At 42.5% G+C, this 18,920-nt stretch overlaps 3 protein-coding genes across 3 annotated transcripts; all 3 read left to right on the top strand.

Annotated features, from left to right (window-relative positions):
* Positions 1-911: 911 nt before the first annotated feature.
* Positions 912-4,738, top strand: LOC134195785 (fibrillin-1-like). Its single transcript, XM_062664863.1, has 6 exons — positions 912-1,048; positions 1,114-1,278; positions 1,662-1,702; positions 1,773-1,870; positions 1,935-3,651; positions 4,052-4,738. Exons 2-6 carry the CDS (start codon positions 1,148-1,150, stop codon positions 4,549-4,551), a joined length of 2,487 nt encoding a protein of 828 aa, XP_062520847.1. The 5' UTR covers positions 912-1,048; positions 1,114-1,147; the 3' UTR covers positions 4,552-4,738.
* An 897-nt stretch (positions 4,739-5,635) lies between these two features.
* On the top strand, positions 5,636-9,013 carry LOC134195444 (short-chain dehydrogenase/reductase family 16C member 6-like). The gene is made up of 5 exons (XM_062664466.1): positions 5,636-6,084; positions 6,447-6,522; positions 6,850-7,094; positions 7,756-8,012; positions 8,086-9,013. Exons 1-4 carry the CDS (start codon positions 5,636-5,638, stop codon positions 7,823-7,825), a joined length of 840 nt encoding a protein of 279 aa, XP_062520450.1. The 3' UTR covers positions 7,826-8,012; positions 8,086-9,013.
* Positions 9,014-9,668: 655 nt separating this feature from the next.
* Positions 9,669-18,601, top strand: LOC134195443 (short-chain dehydrogenase/reductase family 16C member 6-like). The gene is made up of 9 exons (XM_062664465.1): positions 9,669-10,451; positions 11,127-11,371; positions 11,877-12,002; positions 12,070-12,086; positions 14,963-15,417; positions 16,963-17,207; positions 17,462-17,587; positions 17,651-17,761; positions 18,361-18,601. The coding sequence occupies exons 1-8, from the start codon at positions 10,002-10,004 to the stop codon at positions 17,745-17,747; spliced, it is 1,761 nt and encodes a 586-aa protein (XP_062520449.1). The 5' UTR covers positions 9,669-10,001; the 3' UTR covers positions 17,748-17,761; positions 18,361-18,601.
* The last annotated feature ends 319 nt before the right edge of the window (positions 18,602-18,920 follow it).

Raw genomic sequence — 18,920 nt, 5'->3', positions numbered from 1 at the left:
AGAGGCAACATCCAAACTAGTGAGAAGCGCGGTCAACGAGTCAGTTGGGGTTGCCTTAGTGACAGCAATTACTGTCAACAATACAGAGAGAGGAAAGACCTACCTACAATGGAGTACTACTGTGTTGATAGCTCAGAGAAAGGATATACAATTGGAGCAGGCTCTTTTCTTGTTGATGCTCCACAGGATGGTGTAGCACATTTTGGGTGAGTAAATGTTTGAGCAAAATAGTAGAGAGCCTAGAGGTATTTGTAATTTAGCAATGATCCTAAAGGAACTCAAAAATGCTGCTGGATTACTTCGCTAAGAAATTATAAAGACTCTTTGGATATTCGGTTTTATACTAAAATTGATGTGAGGCCTCGTCTTGACAACGGGCAGATTAACAGCAGCCCAAAAACAACAGCACTTTATGTATTGTTACGAGCTGGGTGTTATTTTCATCATAAAATTCCAGTTGTTGACAAAGATCATGACATTGTTCGATGTCGTTGGGGTGAGAGCAAGGTTGATGATGCTGATGGATTGGATGAATGTGGTGGTTTGTGTCGTCCTCTTGGTGCTGAGTCAACACTTGATGAGGTATGTGTCACACACACACACACACACACACACACACACACACACACACACACACACACACACACACACACACACACACACACACACACACACACACACACACACACACACACACACACACACACATGCACACACTCACGCACACACTTTGTTCAATTAAGTTAGTTGCTTTATAATAAATCTTGATTCTTTTTTAGAAGACATGTGAGCTTAATTGGACACCTCAACGTACAGGAGACTATGGGATTGCAATAGTCATTGAAGATTATATACCGTACCTATCATCTAAAGCTCTCAGTGAAGTTCCACTGCAGTTTGTAATCAAGGTTGTTAACTCTAAACAAAATTGTGCTGACAATCCCGTGTTTTGCTGTGGTACACCTGAAGATCTTTTGTGTTTTGACATTCTTGTGGATGTTTCCTTCAACTTTACTGTGAGAGTAAATCACTCAAATTTGAATCGTCGGTATGACTATCTAAATTTACTTAACGGATGCAATAGTGTACATGTAATGTGTTGGTGATAACCAGAGTCACAAATGTTTCTTTTTCGGGGCCTCGTGGGATGACTCGAACTTTTTTGACTGACACGCTTAATTTGGCTGGTACTAAGGAGACAACGTTTAGCTGGACACCCAGTGCAGACCAAAACAATGATATTTTCCTTGTTTGTTTTATGGCATTTGATGATGACAAGTAAGTCAGATTATGATTATACTATATGATTATGCTCAGTGTTTACTTTGTGAAAACGCTAAAAATATTTTGGTTGGTGTTGCATTAATTTTGGGTACAGCATTGTCTCTCTATTACAGTATGTGCATTCTCTTGTTGTTGCTGCAGAGACTCGAGTGATGTCCTATCATTAGTCTGATACTGCATTTACATTATGCTTTATGCTACTATGCTGACGTTTTAGTTATCTATCATTTACTTCTTTGCATGCTCTGTTTGTAATAGAGGATGCAAAATAGAAATGGTGGTGGTGGTGGTGGTGGTGGTGGTGGTGGTGGTGGTGGTGGTGATTTATTAAGTACAACATGAAAGTGCATGACATTGTGCTGTTTGCTATGTTATAGTGGTGCATCTGAACAGCGGTGCATAACCCTAGTCACTGGAGGTGAGTAAGCTGTAAACAGCATCCTCTACAGAAAATGCAATTTCATTTTAATACTGCATGTTTCTGATAGCTGATATTCCAAGCATCAGTCTTCACTCTCGATTTCCGAACAATGTATCTATATTTACACCTGGCTTAGATGAAGCTCACATAGCATTCTCTAAGGAAGTATGTTGAAGTGCAATCCATTGGTGATGGTATTAAAATTGTTGTCATTAAATTGTATTGTTAGATTGGTTACCCATCTGTATCAAGGTACCTTAGAGTTTTTGAATTTTATACAAACAGACTGGTTGAAACAATTGACACCTCAAAGTCATCGAACGTTTGGATTTTGTCTGATTTACTAACAGTAGTTTTTAGAATGAAAAGTACATACAGGCTCGGAGTTAAATACTACATTCTCATGGATGAGGGAGCATTTGTATCTAACAATGGTTGTTCTGGTGGTGGGATAGCAACTGAGGGTCTTCTAATAAAGACTGATTGGTCATTTACCACATCTTTGTTTTGTACTCTGGATGATGAATGCCATAGCAATGCAACCTGCAGGTTGTCTTCTTGTGTTTGTCAGTCAGGGTTGAGAGGAGATGGAATAAATGATTGCACTGATATTGATGAGTGTGAAGAGAAAACTGATAACTGTCATACTAAGGCAAATTGTGACAACATTAAGCCTCTCTTTCTGTGCACTTGCTTAAGTGGATATTCAGGGAACGGGACATTTTGCGCAGACATTGATGAATGTACTCTGGGCTTTGACAGTTGTGATGCCAATGAAGTCTGTGTCAATGTCATTGGATCCTACAGATGTGATTGCTTGGTTCGACATGAGAGGCTAATGGAAGAATTTGTTGACATTGATGAATGTGCTCAAGCAATACACAATTGTCACTTATATGCTACTTGTATAAACACGGTCGGCTCATTTAGTTGTACTTGTGATATAGGATTTTCTGGCGATGGAGCATTTTGTGATGACATCAATGAGTGCTTACATAGATCACCTTGTGGTGTAAATGCTGATTGTCGTAATACAATGGGGTCTTTTGCATGTGACTGTCGTGCTGGATATGAAGCAGTCAACAAGACTTGTGGTGATATAAATGAGTGTGCACGGAACTTAGACAACTGCCATGCAAGTGCTAAGTGCTCTAATACAATGGGATCTTTTCAATGCAAGTGTATCACTGGATATGAAAGTAACGGGACATATTGTCATGACATTGATGAGTGTGAAAGGGGTATCAGTAATTGCCATACTGATGCAGTGTGCACAAATACACTAGGGGCTTTCAGTTGTAGCTGTCAGAGTGGGTTTAAAGGAAATGGCAAAAATTGTACGGATATTAATGAGTGTGCAAGAATGACTCATAACTGCGTACAGGACACAGAGATTTGTGTTAATACAATTGGGTTTTTTCTTTGCTGGTGCAAAACTGGATTTATGCTAATTGGAAATGTGTGTATAGATATTAATGAGTGCCTTGAGAAAAGTTTGTGTGGCAGTAATGGAGACTGCCGTAATACAGCTGGATCGTTTGTTTGTGATTGTCACTGTGGTTATGAATACAATGGCATTGTCTGCGAAGATATCAATGAGTGTAACAGGGATGTTAACAACTGCCATTCTCGCGCTCAGTGTACCAATCAAGCTGGGTCATTTACTTGTCGATGTCTGCCAGGATTTATGGGAAATGGCATTACTACTTGTGTTGATTGTTTCAATAACACAGATTGTCATGAGGATGCACAATGTGATCATTATAATACTTGTGTGTGTAACGCCGGGTTCACAGGTGATGGCAAATATGACTGTTCTGATTTGAATGAGTGCACTGGTGTAACCCATAACTGCCATGAAGATACTGAATGTGTTAATACAATTGGATCATTTAACTGTCTAAGTCAGACAAGATCTGGTGAAAGTGGAAATGCTTCGTGTTTTGGTAATGATTCTTTTGTATTATTTGACAATAATTAGTGTGTTTGTGCACGCCTGTGTGTGTATGTGTGCGTGCGCATGTGTGTGTGTGTGTGTGTGTGTGTGTGTGTGTGTGTGTCTGTTTGTCTTTTCGTTTGTTTTGGATATTACTTAGTTGGCTACTATTAGTACTAAGAATAAACTTGATAGTATTAGTAATTTTAATTAATAAAACGTAAAGTAATAAAATAAAAATTTGTCTATTGTTTGCTTTTTATTTGTCTGTTTGTTTTTCTTTGTTGGTGATTGACTATTTAAATAATTAATTAAGTATAGATCCTATACACGGTCAAATGACGTTTGCTTTGACTGTTTTGTGCAATTGTATGACACTCAAATCATTTTGTTGGTTTTGTTTACATAAGATCTCCAAAATTGCACGCAAAATTGGTTAACTCAGAGAGACTGGTGGATGAATGTCAATGCTAAATGGAGACACTCGATGAGGAATTGTTTCGAATGGCTAAGTAGCTCACTAACTGACACCTATTATGATGAAGACACACCCATTCGACAGTGGCGCTACATAATGCAACAATATCTGCATGAATTGAATGTTTGGTTGAAGTTTGTCTCGGATGTGTTAACACTCGACGTTCCATCTTCTGTTTCTTTCAATGAAACTAATCCAGAGAAACTGTGGGATGAAGTTCAGAGTTTTGTGAGCAGGATGAGTAATCTGCTGTATGAACATATTGGCAACACCAACAATGTGATGGCATTTAATTCAACTTGTTTGTGTGAGAATAAGCAAGTAGGGCAATGGGTACTGGCGACTGCACTCTCTGAAGAGGCAACTGATGACTTGGAGAAGACATTTGGAGGTCAATGTGATGTCCTTCATGCAACACATTCTAATCTTTGATTGTTAGCTATAGTTAGAAGGATCTTTAATTAAGTCCTAATTGTTGTTGTTAGAAAATTGTGTTTGCATTGTTGTTTTGTTATAGCAATGTTGTGTGGATGGTGTTTCTAGTTTAATTTATGTAGCTGCACAGTTGTAGCATGCAAGTAAAGAAAATATAAATGAAGACTGACTTGATAGATGTCAAATTCGAGATGGGTGTACATGTGTGATTCAAAGTAGTTTCTTGGGTTTCAAAGTACAGTGGTACGGTTTCCTGTTTAATATATTATCAGGTCACTTATGTCAGCCCCTAGCTCTCTCAATTTGTTTGAAAACATTGTTACATGTATGCTAATTACTATTGGTACGCTAGATACATTATTCGCACTCGATACGTAGTTCGTCGGTAATTGTTAACTGTAACAGATCATGATCATGAGCATATGCCAATAGTGTGACAGTGTCGCTTTTGTAACAGGCAAATTATGAGAACGTCGTATAGTTAGGAAATACGCATGTGAAGTAACAATTTTGTTGTAGAATTATTACGAACGCAGTATGCAACTCTCCAAAGTACGTTGTCAATAAAAATAAACACAAATTACTCTAGGAACCCGTCCACGCAACACATCTTGAAGAACACAAGTTTTACTACATACAAACTGCTAATCATATTTGAAACCATCACATACATCGAGCTGGTAACTTAGGGCCTGTCAACAAATTACATTAGCAACAACAGTACATTGTAAAATACATATACATTAACCTTTCTGATACCTAATGTCAGTTTTGCAGAACCAGTTTTACATCCATTAAGCCTTAAGCATTCGTTTGAGAGGCCAGGCCCTGCCACTTCATGAAGCAGTTTCGTATGGCGACTCTTCAACTGGATGATTCAGAAACCGGAAAACAGCCGGAAGAAGCTCTTCCTCAACTCTGCTAACCATATAATTTTCCCCGGCTAAAATCGGCGGACATGCAGCCGCCATGCAGATGACAGTCCCCGGACAGATAATGTACTACCCCGGTCGGTACATACTATTCGGCTGTCGTATATGGTAGGTAGACTCTACGCATGCGTTGCTTCAACCCGCCAAACATGCCTTTGCTGCTTCAGTTTTTCCTTTTGCTGCTGCGAATCTGTGGTCATATACTGTTGTCTCTGATTCGAATCGTCTTTCCGAAGTCGCGACGTGACCTGAAAGGAGAAGTCGTACTCATCACTGGAGGAGCCAATGGAATCGGACGGCAAATGGCGCACACGTTTGCTTTGCGTGGTTGCACCGTCGTAGTATTGGACGTCGATCAAGCTGGACTAGATACTGTGAAGAAAGAGCTGCATAAGGAAGGTCACGTGGTTCACTGCTACAAATGTGACTGTAGCAACAGAGAGCAGATTTACCAAGTAGCAGAGACAGTTCGCAAAGAAGTGGACGATGTGTCGATATTGGTGAACAACGCAGGCATACTTATAGGAAAGAAGTTTCTTGATCTTACAGACAAGAGCATCGAAAAAGTGTTTAATATCAACTCTCTTGCACATTTTGGGTATGGGAGACTTAGACGGACTACTCTATTTTCAAACGACTGTGTGTGTGTGTGTGTGTGTGTGTGTGTGTGTGTGTGTGTGTGTGTGTGTGTGTGTGTGTGTGTGTCCTGTCTGACCACATTCATTGACATCTACTACGGGCGTAGGAAGCAGGGGGGCTGGGAGGATGAAGCCCCCTCGCTCAGTGTAGGAATTTGAAATTTCTGTGCCAGTGATCTTTGCAAATCTGTTTAGGGTTTGGCAAGCGAGGCAGTTTTTGCTTACTCATGATAACATATATTGTACAGCCCCTCGCTCGTGGACATTTTTCTATGCCACTGTTTACGTTTATTTGTTAAGTAGTGAAATCTATTTTTCTAAGTTTGTCTCGCTTCGACGAGTGGGGCTGTGACGTCAGCCTGGTCATGTCATGCACGAGCACTGCACGGAGGAGCGAGGTGAATGCGTGGGGGCAAGGCTAGTATGATCTGCTCTAGACAGTGTGAATGTAGCATTTAACTGTACTGTATTACACTGTCTAGTACAGTTAAATGCTACACTCACACTGTCTAGAGCAGTACAGTCAAATGCTACACTCACACTGTCTAGAGCTGATCACACTAGCCTCGCCCCCAGACGTTCACCTCGGTCCTTCATGCAGTGCTCGTGCATGACTGTAAACCATGTGGCTATCACGTTGTGTTGGACACTAATAGAGTCTACCAGCCATACACGCACAGCAAGATGTCTTTTTTATATTACATGATTGTTCTTGTACTGTGCAGACGTGCAAGGCTTTCCTTCCTGCCATGTTGAAAAGCAGCAAGGGTCACATTGTGACCATAGCATCTGTTGCTGGCTTGTACGGAACAGCTGGCTTATCCGACTATTGTGCGTCCAAGTTTGCTACTGTTGGCTTCATTGAGTCTCTTCGTCAAGAAATCAGATATGCTCGCAAGGATGGTGTACATGTGACACTAGTGTGTCCTTATCACGTTGCAACAGATTTAGGCAGGGATCTTAAAATAAGGTAAGCGCTGATAGAGTAGGGTGATCTCCATGCTTGTATGCCTGCGAGTTTAAATAACATTAATTAATTGATTGATTGACTAATGTATTTTATGAAAATTGATGTAATGTTCATAGACGACTATAGAGAATTGAGTGAGGCTGTGACGTCAGTGTAGTCATGTGATGCGCGAGTACTGCACGGAGGAGGGAGGCGAACGCTTGGCATAGCCATATCTATGGCTCTGGCTTGGAGTAGAATGCAAATATCCTTGCCGGCAAATTCCGGATTCGAACTGTCTTTTGATGTTTACAGTTTTAGTTAGAGGTCTCTGTTTCTGTTGGTAGTTAGGTTTGCAGTGCATGAAGAAGAGCAGCTTGTAGTGGAGAAAAGTGGGCAAACGGGTCATGATATTTGCGTGCTACATGGTGTTGTCGTTACCCTTTTTAGTAACTAGAATGTGATCTTGCTACATGTAACTTGTCGTTGAATTAATTAACTCACGCCATCTCTGAGCAAATTTAAGAAGTTCTTAGTGCTATGATTGGACTCCAGATACTATCTAAGAAAAAGTAGGTACGTCAAGTTGTGTAGTTTGAAACTAATAGAAGCATGCAGAAAGCGGTAGTCTTTGAAGTATTATGAATTGTATGAAAGTTATTCTCTAACTGTACTTAAACAGGTACAGTGTAGAGCTGGTGGGAGGAGCAGAAGCGAAGGGAGAACGAGGGACAGCAGATTTGCCAGTTTAACTAACGTTTATCAAAATCGTTTACATCACGGTTTCTATTAATCACATTGATGTTTGCAAAGATTTCCATCTTTAATGCCAAAGATGCAGCCAGAATTTGTGGCAGAGCGCGTGGTGACAGCTGTGGAGAGAAATGAGTGGCGTGTCATTTTACCGGCAGCAGTGTCTTTTCTCATTGAGACGACCAGGTGAAACTCTAGAATTGTGTAGCACATTACTATTATTGTTTTGGATAGCAGAATGACACGGTCGTTTTTGTAGGATGCTACCATATCAAAGTAGGGATGCTTTGGGTGACTTCATGGGTGCCCGAGTACTATTGGACAACCTCGCGGAATAAACAATGAAGCCTAATGTCACGGTGAAGTGAAAGTTGAAAGTGTAGATCCGACAATATCTTCATCTGAAGCAACATTTTTCTAGAGGCCACCACAAAGCGACTTCTCTTGCCGCAAACTCTTAATTAATAAGTACAAATTCTGTTTTTAATCATATATGATGCAGCGCGGAGGCAAAATTGAACGTGCATGGTGGCGTGAAGCCCTGTAATTTTTTAGCGTGTAGGTCTGCATCGGGTCTGAGTATGCACCATCGGCATTCTAATCTGAAGTGCGGTAGATGACTCGGTGACCCTTGGTCAATGAATACCCCTGGTAAAAGTTGTCCGTCTCAGTGGCAACCATGACACGCAGACGCCTCACTGTGGATGCAGGTAATCTGACTTACGGGCATTGTTTCCATGCGGTTTCACGCTCTGTGTAGACATGGGTAGTTCAGCATTGCCGCTTGGAATTTCTTTTATCTCACAAGCACGCACACTTGGATAGATGAATGAATGAATGAATGCTGGACGGGTTTTCGGGTCTAGCTGAATCGTAGTGTGCCATAGGGGCTCTTGGCCCTGGTTAGTTTCTTGTAGACATATATCTGTTGTGATGGCAATATCTCTCAAATATGAATGAATGAATGCTGTTTTATTTATCCAGGGAAAACCTTCGGCAACACCGATATTCCAGGCACCCTGCAGAAGACTATATACATGAGCAACAAAAGCTATATACAAATATTTACAACTAAAGCCTGGTTCACAATATGACGCCGACGCTGAGTTGAGCGTCAAACTTCAAAGAAACCGCCTCGACGTCGGCGGCATCCTTTGATGTTGACGCCGACGTCGACGCTGGAATAGGATTCATTTCTATTGTCGACGTCGGCGTCAATATTGTGAACCAGGCTTAACACTAACACTAACAGTTATGCAATTACGGAAATGAGGAGCTGTCAAATACTTTCTCGAGTTCTCAAAACTGCTCTAGCCTTTCATAGAAGAAGGTAAAGATTGCCTAAGATAGGCTGGAAGGCTGTTCCAAAGAACTTGGCCACGATAAAAGGAAATCTGTTTGAGAGCGTTGGTGCTAGGGAGGGACACACAGAGACACCAAGAATCAGCCAGTCTAGTGACGTAGGTCCACTTCTTGCAAAATCTATGGTTAACAGGTACATGACAACCATACTGTGATGGGAGAAGACGCCGGAAGGGGCCAGCTGTATTGAATGACGAGTATTCCAACGACGAATTGGAATATTCTTTGCAAGGGAGCCTAGGCAACCAGTGCGCTGATCAAAGGCAAAACCCATGATCAAACGAATAGCTGTCGTTTCTAGGTAGTCCAACCGATTTGATATTCCATGAAATCCGTTTGACCAAATGACAGAGCCATAATCCATATGTGGTTGAATGACAGCTGTCCAGTTTAGCCTCCATTGGTAAGACAACGACTGTACGCAACGCACCTATCTTTTGGGAACATTTTTTGACAACTGCATTAACATGAACTTTCCAGCTTAGGTCTTCGTCAAACACTAATCCAAGGTACCGTGCCGATTTAAGTGGATACGGTTCTGAACCGTCCACAAAAAAAGACGACCTAGAGACGAATCACAGCGAGAGACTCGATCTGGATGGCTTGAAGAGAATGAATTCTGATTTGTTCCCATTTAATTTGAGTAGATTCACATCAAAAAATGTAGATTCATCAAACGCCCTTGCCTTTTAGCGGTAATAGAACTGGAAGCCATACTTCAATCTTTGCAACAGCACTTCCCGTTCAGTTCCGGTTATTTGTGTGCACGTGTGTCGTGTAAGCGCATGCGTTTTGTCGAATTCCCACATCAAGATGCCCTTACTGCTTGAATTTCTCCTCCTGTTGCTGCGAATCTGTGGTCATATACTATTGTCTCTGATTCGAATCGTCTTTCCGAAGTCGCGACGTGACCTGAAAGGAGAAGTCGTACTCATCACTGGAGGAGCCAATGGAATCGGACGGCATATGGCGCACACGTTTGCTTTGCGTGGTTGTACCGTCGTAGTACTGGACGTCGATCAAGCTGGACTGGATGCTGTAAAGAAAGAGCTGCATAAGGAAGGTCACGTGGTTCACTGCTACAAATGTGACTGTAGCAACAGAGAGCAGATTTACCAAGTAGCAGAGACAGTTCGCAAAGAAGTGGACGATGTGTCGATATTGGTGAACAACGCAGGCATACTTATAGGAAAGAAGTTTCTTGATCTTTCAGACAAGAGCATCGAGAAAGTATTCAGTGTCAACTCGCTTGCACACTTTTGGGTATGTCAAACTACTGTCTACATTTATCATCTGTATTTCAAGTAACACGCAGATAATATCATACGCGCTCGGCTCGATGGAGTCTGCTTACATTCATTGACATCTACAGTCCTACTTTTTGGTTAGGAATTTGAATCAATACACGGTAGCTTGTGGGCATGCGTGATTTTAGGATTCGGAGAGTGTTATCGGGCTAGCGCGCGTTACAAGAACACGTTGATTATTAACTTAACCGTCATGCACACGCAGAAGTATAGTTTAGATCCGGAATCAGAATGATATACCACTTGCCCTGCCCTCACCCTTTTTGCTTTGTAGCCTCCACTATCTCTGTCCTCTTAGAAGCCTTCCGGGAGGGGGAGGGCGCTCCAGACTAGCCTCGGCCTCCCAGACCAGACAAAACGTAAACATTCCTGGTTTGCAAATAAGTATATTCAAAATGACAATCTACTACATTTAGACAAGCGAACTTAGATAACAATACAAGATTCTATACATTATACCATACCAACCTTGCATCTAGCTAGGACACCCACAGGGCCTAGGGACACTCGCAACAAGGAGAGACAGCTGAGGCTACAAGGCCAAAAATGTGGGCGGGGCAGGCAGTATCATTTTAACTCCAGCTATACTACTCACAGAGAGATGTGTTTTCTTGTATTTTGTGCTGCACAGACATGCAAGGCTTTTCTTCCTGCCATGTTGAAAAACAACAAGGGTCACATTGTGAGCATCGCATCTGTTGCGGGCTTGTATGGAGCTGGTGGCCTGACCGAGTATTGTGCATCAAAGTTTGCTGCTGTCGGTTTCATCGAGTCTCTTCGTCAAGAAATTAGATATGCTCGCAAAGACAATGTACACGCGACCCTAGTGTGTCCTTACCATGTTGCAACGGATCTAGCCAAAGGTGTTAAAGCAAGGTAAACATAAAACTGGCAGGGTCTGGTCTTTGCTTAAATTGCGTTGTCTGTTGTGAGTAAATTTAGTTATATAGTTAATGGATGCTGCAAAAACTGATATCCATAGCCTTACTTCTTACTACTGGTGCAGTATCATTATGCACATCTATGCAGGCTGAACCAGCAATTGCTCTTATTTACTTAGCGTAAAAATCCATTTGAGCTATGACAACTGTGTATGTGAAGTTGATCTCGCGTTATTTGGAAACAAGATGACTGTGTTCGTTACAGCTGCATACGTGATTGTACTTTCAAACTAAAGCTAGACTAAGTTAATTAACAGAGTGTGACAGAGGCAGACCGAGTAGGAGACAAAGAAGGCTTGTAAAATATTAAAATAACAAGTATTATAAATGAATTACTTTAAAAATTAATAATTATTTTAAAATTTAAAATTACTAATTTATTAATATATGGCTACAAGCATTGCATCCTGAAATATTTGCGTCTGTGTGTATACACAAAGGTTTCCGTCTGCTTTGCAAACAATGCAGCCAGAATTTGTGGCAGAACGTGTGGTGACAGCTGTGGAGAGAAATGAGTGGCGTGTCGTCTTACCTGCGACTTTGTCGTATTTCATTGAGATGACGAGGTGAAACTATAATAATTGTGTAACATATTATTGTTACGACGAACGGATTGTCGTTCGTTTTCTGTAGGATGCTGCCATATCAAAGTACGGATGCTTTGAGTGACTTTATGGGCGCGGAAGAACTACTGGATGATTTTTGCGGATCTTCTCTGAAAGGGGAATAGAGTGTGGTATTCCAAGTTAGGAGCTTGTGTGCGTGTTTTGCTGCTTCAGCTAGTTAGCGTGAGTGGATGTTTGACTCTTTACTAGCTATAGGTATTCACAGTTCGTCTTGTTGTAGGGCTATTGGTATGTAGCCAATGTACAAATGTGAATGGCAATAACAACCAGTTGTGTGTGTTTCCAAGGCCGCTGTAGGTAGCCTGGTTAACGTTGGTCCAGTTCTAACAATATTTAGATATACGGGTAAATATTTTCGTATCTTGTAATGTTCAGTGGTCTTGGTTTGTATTTGGCTCTCTCGACAGTGATGGCCATCTCCAACATGTTCTCTCACATTTCTCTCTGACACTTCCAGTTTGTGACGGCGTCAGGCATGCATGCAACTGTGTGTACTGTACTCATGCAGTACTCTAGCATTTTTACGCAGATTTCTTTTAGTTCAGCGTGACTGCATGAGGGCTAATTTTTAAAATGTAAAGGAATACCAATATTTCACCGATACTGGCTATCGGTACCGCGGCGCCCCATACCGGCGTTGGCCCGATTATTGGTAAAATACCTCGCGCGCAGGTTTGGCACCTCAAGGTTAGTGGATGTGGTCGTGCCAAATGACATTTGGTCCTAGTTGCGGTCTCAGCAGGAGCTAGTAAATTAAAATGTTGAGGTTTTTGTTCTGAATCAAATTTCAATGCTCTTTCTGATCTAACAGTTAGTAATACCACAACCAATAATTGAAATGCAGCACAGTAGCGGTATCGGCCGATTACCGGCGTAGCGTGGCCCTCAAATTTGGATTAGACCGCAAAACACGCCTATTTCTCACATGCAAAGCCACATGCACCCCATTTTCTACTTCTCTAGATCGCGGTTTGTAGATATCTAAGTAAATAGTATCAATTTCAGGTTACAAATAAACTGCGGAACTGAGTGTCGTCAGTGTGCCTAGAAAGGAGTGAAAACACACTGTTACTTTCTTGCCAAAAAGGTTTTCATGGCTCGCTGCGATCGTCAAATTAAATGGCATCTCGATGACAATAGAATAGAGAAGACCAATTCAGTGCAAATGACGTTGACCAAGTCTAGCATTTCGTGATATAGAGAGCACTAGAGATAGGTCTAGCTAGTTAGCTAGAATAGCATGTGGAGAGAGTGCAAGCAATCCATTAGGTAGCTGAGCCACAGGAGATTCTATTCTCCGGTTAATCGGGTTGGCGACCCTAGCGATATCGACTTACTTGAAAATAATTGATGGATATATAGCCTTCTTTGTATAGACACGGTCTTCTTTGACTCTGCCATTGCCGGAGCGGATAGCGTACGTCTAGTAAACGTCTCAAATAAGTGATGGTCATGCGCACTCTAGGTGTCCACGACTTCTCGACACTAGTTCTAGAATACTGAAATGTTAACGTCGTCGATCATCAACATACTATACTCTGAGATTAGGCGGACTGTTACTGTTTAGTAACCTAAATTATAGTTCTGCTTGAAGCGGAGTGACACGCCCAAAATGTTTGGGGCCCATCAGCCTCCCCAGCTACACTCCCCAGCCTCCCCGGCTACCCTCCCCGGCTACCCTCCCCGGCTACCCTCCCCGGCTACCTTCCCGGCTACCCTCCCCGGCTACCTTCCCCGCTACCTCCCCGGCTCCCCATCCCACTCCTCATCCCCTTCCCCTCCCCTCACTCCCCTTCCCCTCCCCTCACTCCCCTTCCCCTCCCCTCACTCCCCTTCCCCTCCCCTCACTCCCCTTCCCCTCCCCTCACTCCCCTTCCCCTCCCCTCACTCCCCTTCCCCTCCCCTCACTCCCCTTCCCCTCCCCTCCACTCCCCCTCCCCTCCCCCTCTCCTCCCCTCGCCCCTCCTTCCCGCCCCCCTCCCTCCTCCCCTCCCTCCTCCCTCCTCCCCTCCCTCCTCCCCTCCCTCCTCCCCGCCCTCCTCCCCGCCCTCCTCCCCGCCCTCCTCCCCGCCCTCCTCCCCGCCCTCCTCCCCGCCCTCCTCCCCGCCCTCCTCCCCGCCCTCCTCCCCCGTCCTCCTCCCCCGTCCTCCTCCCCCGCTCTGCACCTCTCCTCCCCAGCCCTCCTCCCCAGTCCTCCTCCCCAGCCCTCCTCCCCAGCCCTCCTCCCCAGCCCTCCTCCCCAGTCCTTCTCCCCAGTCCTCCTCCCCAGCCCTCCTCCCCAGCCCTCCTCCCCAGCCCTCCTCCCCAGCCCTCCTCCCCAGCCCTCCTCCCCAGCCCTCCTCCCCAGTCCTTCTCCCCAGCCCTCCTCCCCAGCTCTCCTCCCCAGCTCCCCCCCCGACGCTACGCCGGTGGCCTGCCGCCGCTACTTCGATTCAAGATAGCGGTATCAGCAAACCGTAAGGCTTTCAATACGCCATGGTGTAGCGGTCACGCATATCTACGCATGTAGTTCTCTCTCTCTTTGAAATCGCGTTTTCTTGACATCTACAGCAAAATGGCGGCATCGCTTAGTTAATTACTTAGATGAAATATTGTCATGGTAGAATTTTAGCACAGATATCGATGGCACGCCATAGTCCCAGTGACACGTACGACTCGACCGTAGAACGTAATTGTCCAGCCTACGTATCTACAGTTGCAAGCTTGTACTAAATTCAAATCGGAACGACGAAATTAAATATGCAACGACCGCTTCAAATTTGCCAGTTGCATGCGTCCTACGTTACTTTGGTACTTTAGTTTCTTACTTCGTACTTGAGCTTCACAGACGAAAGCGCGATTTGGTTGTTTCGTAAGCCTAGCGCGCGCTAAATTGTTAATTAATTAAATTGGTTGACAAGCCGGAATGCAAATTCTATTTGAATTCTTGTTTCTTTTGCTGCAAATATGTGGCCACATGCTGTTGTCTATATTTAGATTCATCATTCCAAGTTCTCGACGTGATCTGAAAGGAGAAGTCGTTCTCATCACTGGAGGATCCAGCGGAATTGGACGACAAATGGTTCACGCGTTTGCTTCGCATGGTTGCACTGTCATAGTTTGGGACATTGACGAAGAAGGGCTGGACAGCGTAAAAAGAACTCTTTTGCAAGAAGGTCACGTGATTCACTGCTACAAATGCGATTGTAGCAATAGAGAGGAGGTTTACGGAGTAGCAGAGAGAGTGCGCGTGGAAGTCAATGACGTTTCTATTTTGGTGAATAACGCGGGCGTAGTTTCGGCAAGAAAGTTTCTCGATGTTCCAGACAAGCACGTTGAGAGAGTGATGGGTGTCAACTGTTTGGCACACTTTTGGGTATGGGTTGCGGCGGGCAGAAACACAGACTTGGTGTATTTGATTGTCTGTCTGTTTGTGTGTTTATTTGTCTGTCTGTTTTGTGTTCCATGCTGCTTGTTGTCTATACTATTATGTTATTTATGTCTATAAATAACAATCATTTGGTTACTGATAATTAGCATTTGCGCTTTCTGAGGTACTCTATCATTTGTGTGTCTGAAGCTGTTTACTAATACTAAATATTATGCAAGCATTAAATGTTTTCGAGGCAACAGCTGTTGTTCCCTGATACAAAAGGAATTATCTTCATGTGAATTATGCAGCTGTATCATATGCAGTAATGACAATAAGGTGATAGCCATGGCAGGTTAAATTGGACATGCCTTCGTCTAAAGTTGGTGTATGAGCATCTGCTATTTCACTTCTTATTCTGTTTCTACCGCTGCCTTCTACTTCTATTTGATTGACATGTCGAGAACAGCTGATTGTGATGGGTCTATTGATTTTAATTAATGTGAACATTTGATAATAGCCTACTGCTCCAATGTTTTTCGAGTAATAATCTTTTTGAAAAGTTTGCCTTTGAAAAATAATAGGATAACAGAATAATATTTTGGTATCTAAATTTGTTGGGCTTTGGTTTTGCACGTACGCATGAAACATGGTCAAAAATGGTCACTAGACGGAAGTGTGCAGCTGAAGATGCCAACTAGAAATGTTTGGAGAATTGAATCAGTTGGAAAAAATAATAAATTCTAAATTATTTTTGGAGTCTCGAAAAACATTAGGAGCACTAGTGTACTCAGATGTCCAGAACAAGTTCAGTTGATGTACTGTTTGTTTGCTCTCATAAACTTGTGTTCAAATAGTTAGTAAAAGGTTGGATTTTTAAAAAGTTTGGAACAAATTATTTGATATTTTGAGATGATTTATAGTTATGAAATTTTAACTTAATTAAGATAACACAAGCGGATAGAACAGATCATTTTTTCAAACCAATTTTGACTATAGCTGATAGTTCTGTCTAACTGTTCTGATTTTGCCCTATCTGTCCAAGTAAGAGCCTATCAGAATTGAAGCCTTAGTCTGAGAGCTAGGTTTAAGTTAAGGACCATGGCAGAAGGCGCACCTTGGTATCACTCGTGGAGTGGAATTAGGAGGCTGCTATTGACTACAGGACTACAAGAAAGCATGCTGATATTAGAGTAATTGACAAGTGAAGCGGCTTGCCACTCTCTTGCATATAGTTGGGGATAGGAAACAAATGGATGATAGACATTTAGTATATAATTTGTTGCCGAACTGCAACCCTGAGTCTTCTATTGCTACACAAAATAGTTCTCCAGTGTCACCATTTAGTACACTCCAGGGCTTGTATATGGACAGATGCGGATGTTATACAAGAGCAGCATCTACATACAAGGACCGGAAGGATCCAGGCATTTTATACAGCTTGTACTAAAGCTACTGAATAACGATTAAATTGTCATTGAGAGCACGTCGTGGTATATCAAGACTTATTCACGTTTGGTCTTACCGTTTCTCTGTTTTGGGGTTATGCAGACATGCAAAGCATTCCTTCCTTCTATGATGGAACGAAACAATGGTCATATTGTGACCATAGCATCAGTAGTTGGCTTGTTTGGAGTTGCTGGTTTATCAGAATATTGTGCATCCAAGTTTGCTGCAATTGGCTTCACTGAGTCTCTTCGCCAAGAAATCAGATATGCTCGAAAGGATGGCGTGCACATGACACTAGTGTGTCCGTACCATGTTGGAACAGATCTATTCAAGGGTGTCCAAGCAAGGTAGAATGTGTTCAGCAATGTTATCTATTATTATTTTATGTGTGTAGGTTAATTTATTTCTTACTTTAACACAATGCAATTGATAATACAAATGGATGAGTTTGTTTCAAACATTAGACACATTAGTATATTGGGTTGTATTTTGAAATTTGTGTTGTCGATATGACCTTATTCACAGCAGACTGAGGCTTTGCCCTCAAGTCACATGTTACGTATAGTTTGCTGACTTTTAATCGAATCTCAATTTCGCACAGGTTTCCGTCACTGTTACAAACGCTGGATCCAAAGGATGTGGCAGAACGAGTCGTGACGGCGGTCGAGAGAAATGAATGGCGTGTCATTTTGCCGTGGTCTGTCTCATTGCTTATTGAACTGATGAGGTAAAGCAGTTCAATTACACATTGCGGTGGAATTAGTTGTGATTTGTGTCACATTTTATTCAGGCTGCTACCCTATAGAAGTGTGGATGCATTTGGCGACTTTATGGGCACCGAACACTCATTGGATAACTACAGTGGAACTTCGTTGAAAGACGATTGAATCATAATGTGACGGTTAGTAATACATATGCGTATTGTTATTTGTAAAATGGTACCCAGTCTTTTCCTTGCTCACACACACTGTACGTACTCATATTGCACGACCACATGCTCTTATTGCTAAGTTACACAGGGCCGTAGCCAGGCCTAAAAGATAGAGGAGGCGGTTCCAGATGTTGGTCAGCTTGAACCGTATACTAGAGCCTTGAACTTTCACCTGTCTGTTGTGTGCTGAAGTACCGGGCATTTCTTGCACTATGGCTAGTGCCTAAAGCGAGTTAAAAATTGGCTTCAAGTTGAGCTTGCAAGAGAATAAAATTTGAATGCACTTGAAAAACCATTAATACCTAAAGACTTATGCGGCTCTCTGTTGTAGGCAAGTACAGTACACACCAGAACATCTACTTCAATAGTTGATCACTAGGGTCGCACCTTGATTTTGTGACAGACCCCAAGATCAGAGGAGGCTTGCCTCATCCTGGCTACAGTCCTGAAGTATAACTGCTAGTGGGTGGTCGAGATTTTATGCTGGAAGGTATAAACGATCCTGATGAAGACTGGGTACTAGTTTATGCGCATATTAGACTGGTCTAACAGTTTCTTGTTACTGGTAGATGCTACTTGAGGGAGTTTTGCATCACAAGTGTCGTGCTCGTTGGACATGAATCAATTAATAATGCAGAACGCTAAGTTTGTGCATGTTAACATAGTTATGTTTTCAGTTGACTTTTGTATGGTTAGATTGTTGTATTACTAGCCTGTACGTCTAGTATTGTGTTTTGTTTTCAGAAATTCTTTCCTCTATGCAGTCTACAGATAAGTGAATTAATGCCAGACATGGTATGTCGGATGTAATTGGTTATCTGTTGTCGTGTCACTCATTGTTGACCATAGATAGGCTTTGCTAAAGTTCTAGTCGTGAATTTTATCTTCCGAGTCTGTAGAGTACAAAGTGGGAACAAAGAATTTGAAGCCTAAGTGTAGCTAGGGATTAATTGGTTGCATTGACTCTGAATATTCTTATTCAAACTTTCACAACCAACAAATGCTGCTTTATTCACGATATTTTGCTTAGTCAACAGATGTGGACAGTGATGATTTTCTAGTTCACGCTGCCTGTACTCTGTTACAGTAGGAGGTGTGAGGTGTACAGTACTGTACACTCACTACAATT

This window comes from Corticium candelabrum, chromosome 20 (assembly GCF_963422355.1).
Source record: "Corticium candelabrum chromosome 20, ooCorCand1.1, whole genome shotgun sequence".
NCBI classification, from domain to species: Eukaryota; Metazoa; Porifera; class Homoscleromorpha; order Homosclerophorida; family Plakinidae; genus Corticium; species Corticium candelabrum.
The sequence above is the reverse complement of the archived record's forward strand: the minus strand, read 5'-3'. Positions and strand labels throughout refer to the sequence as shown.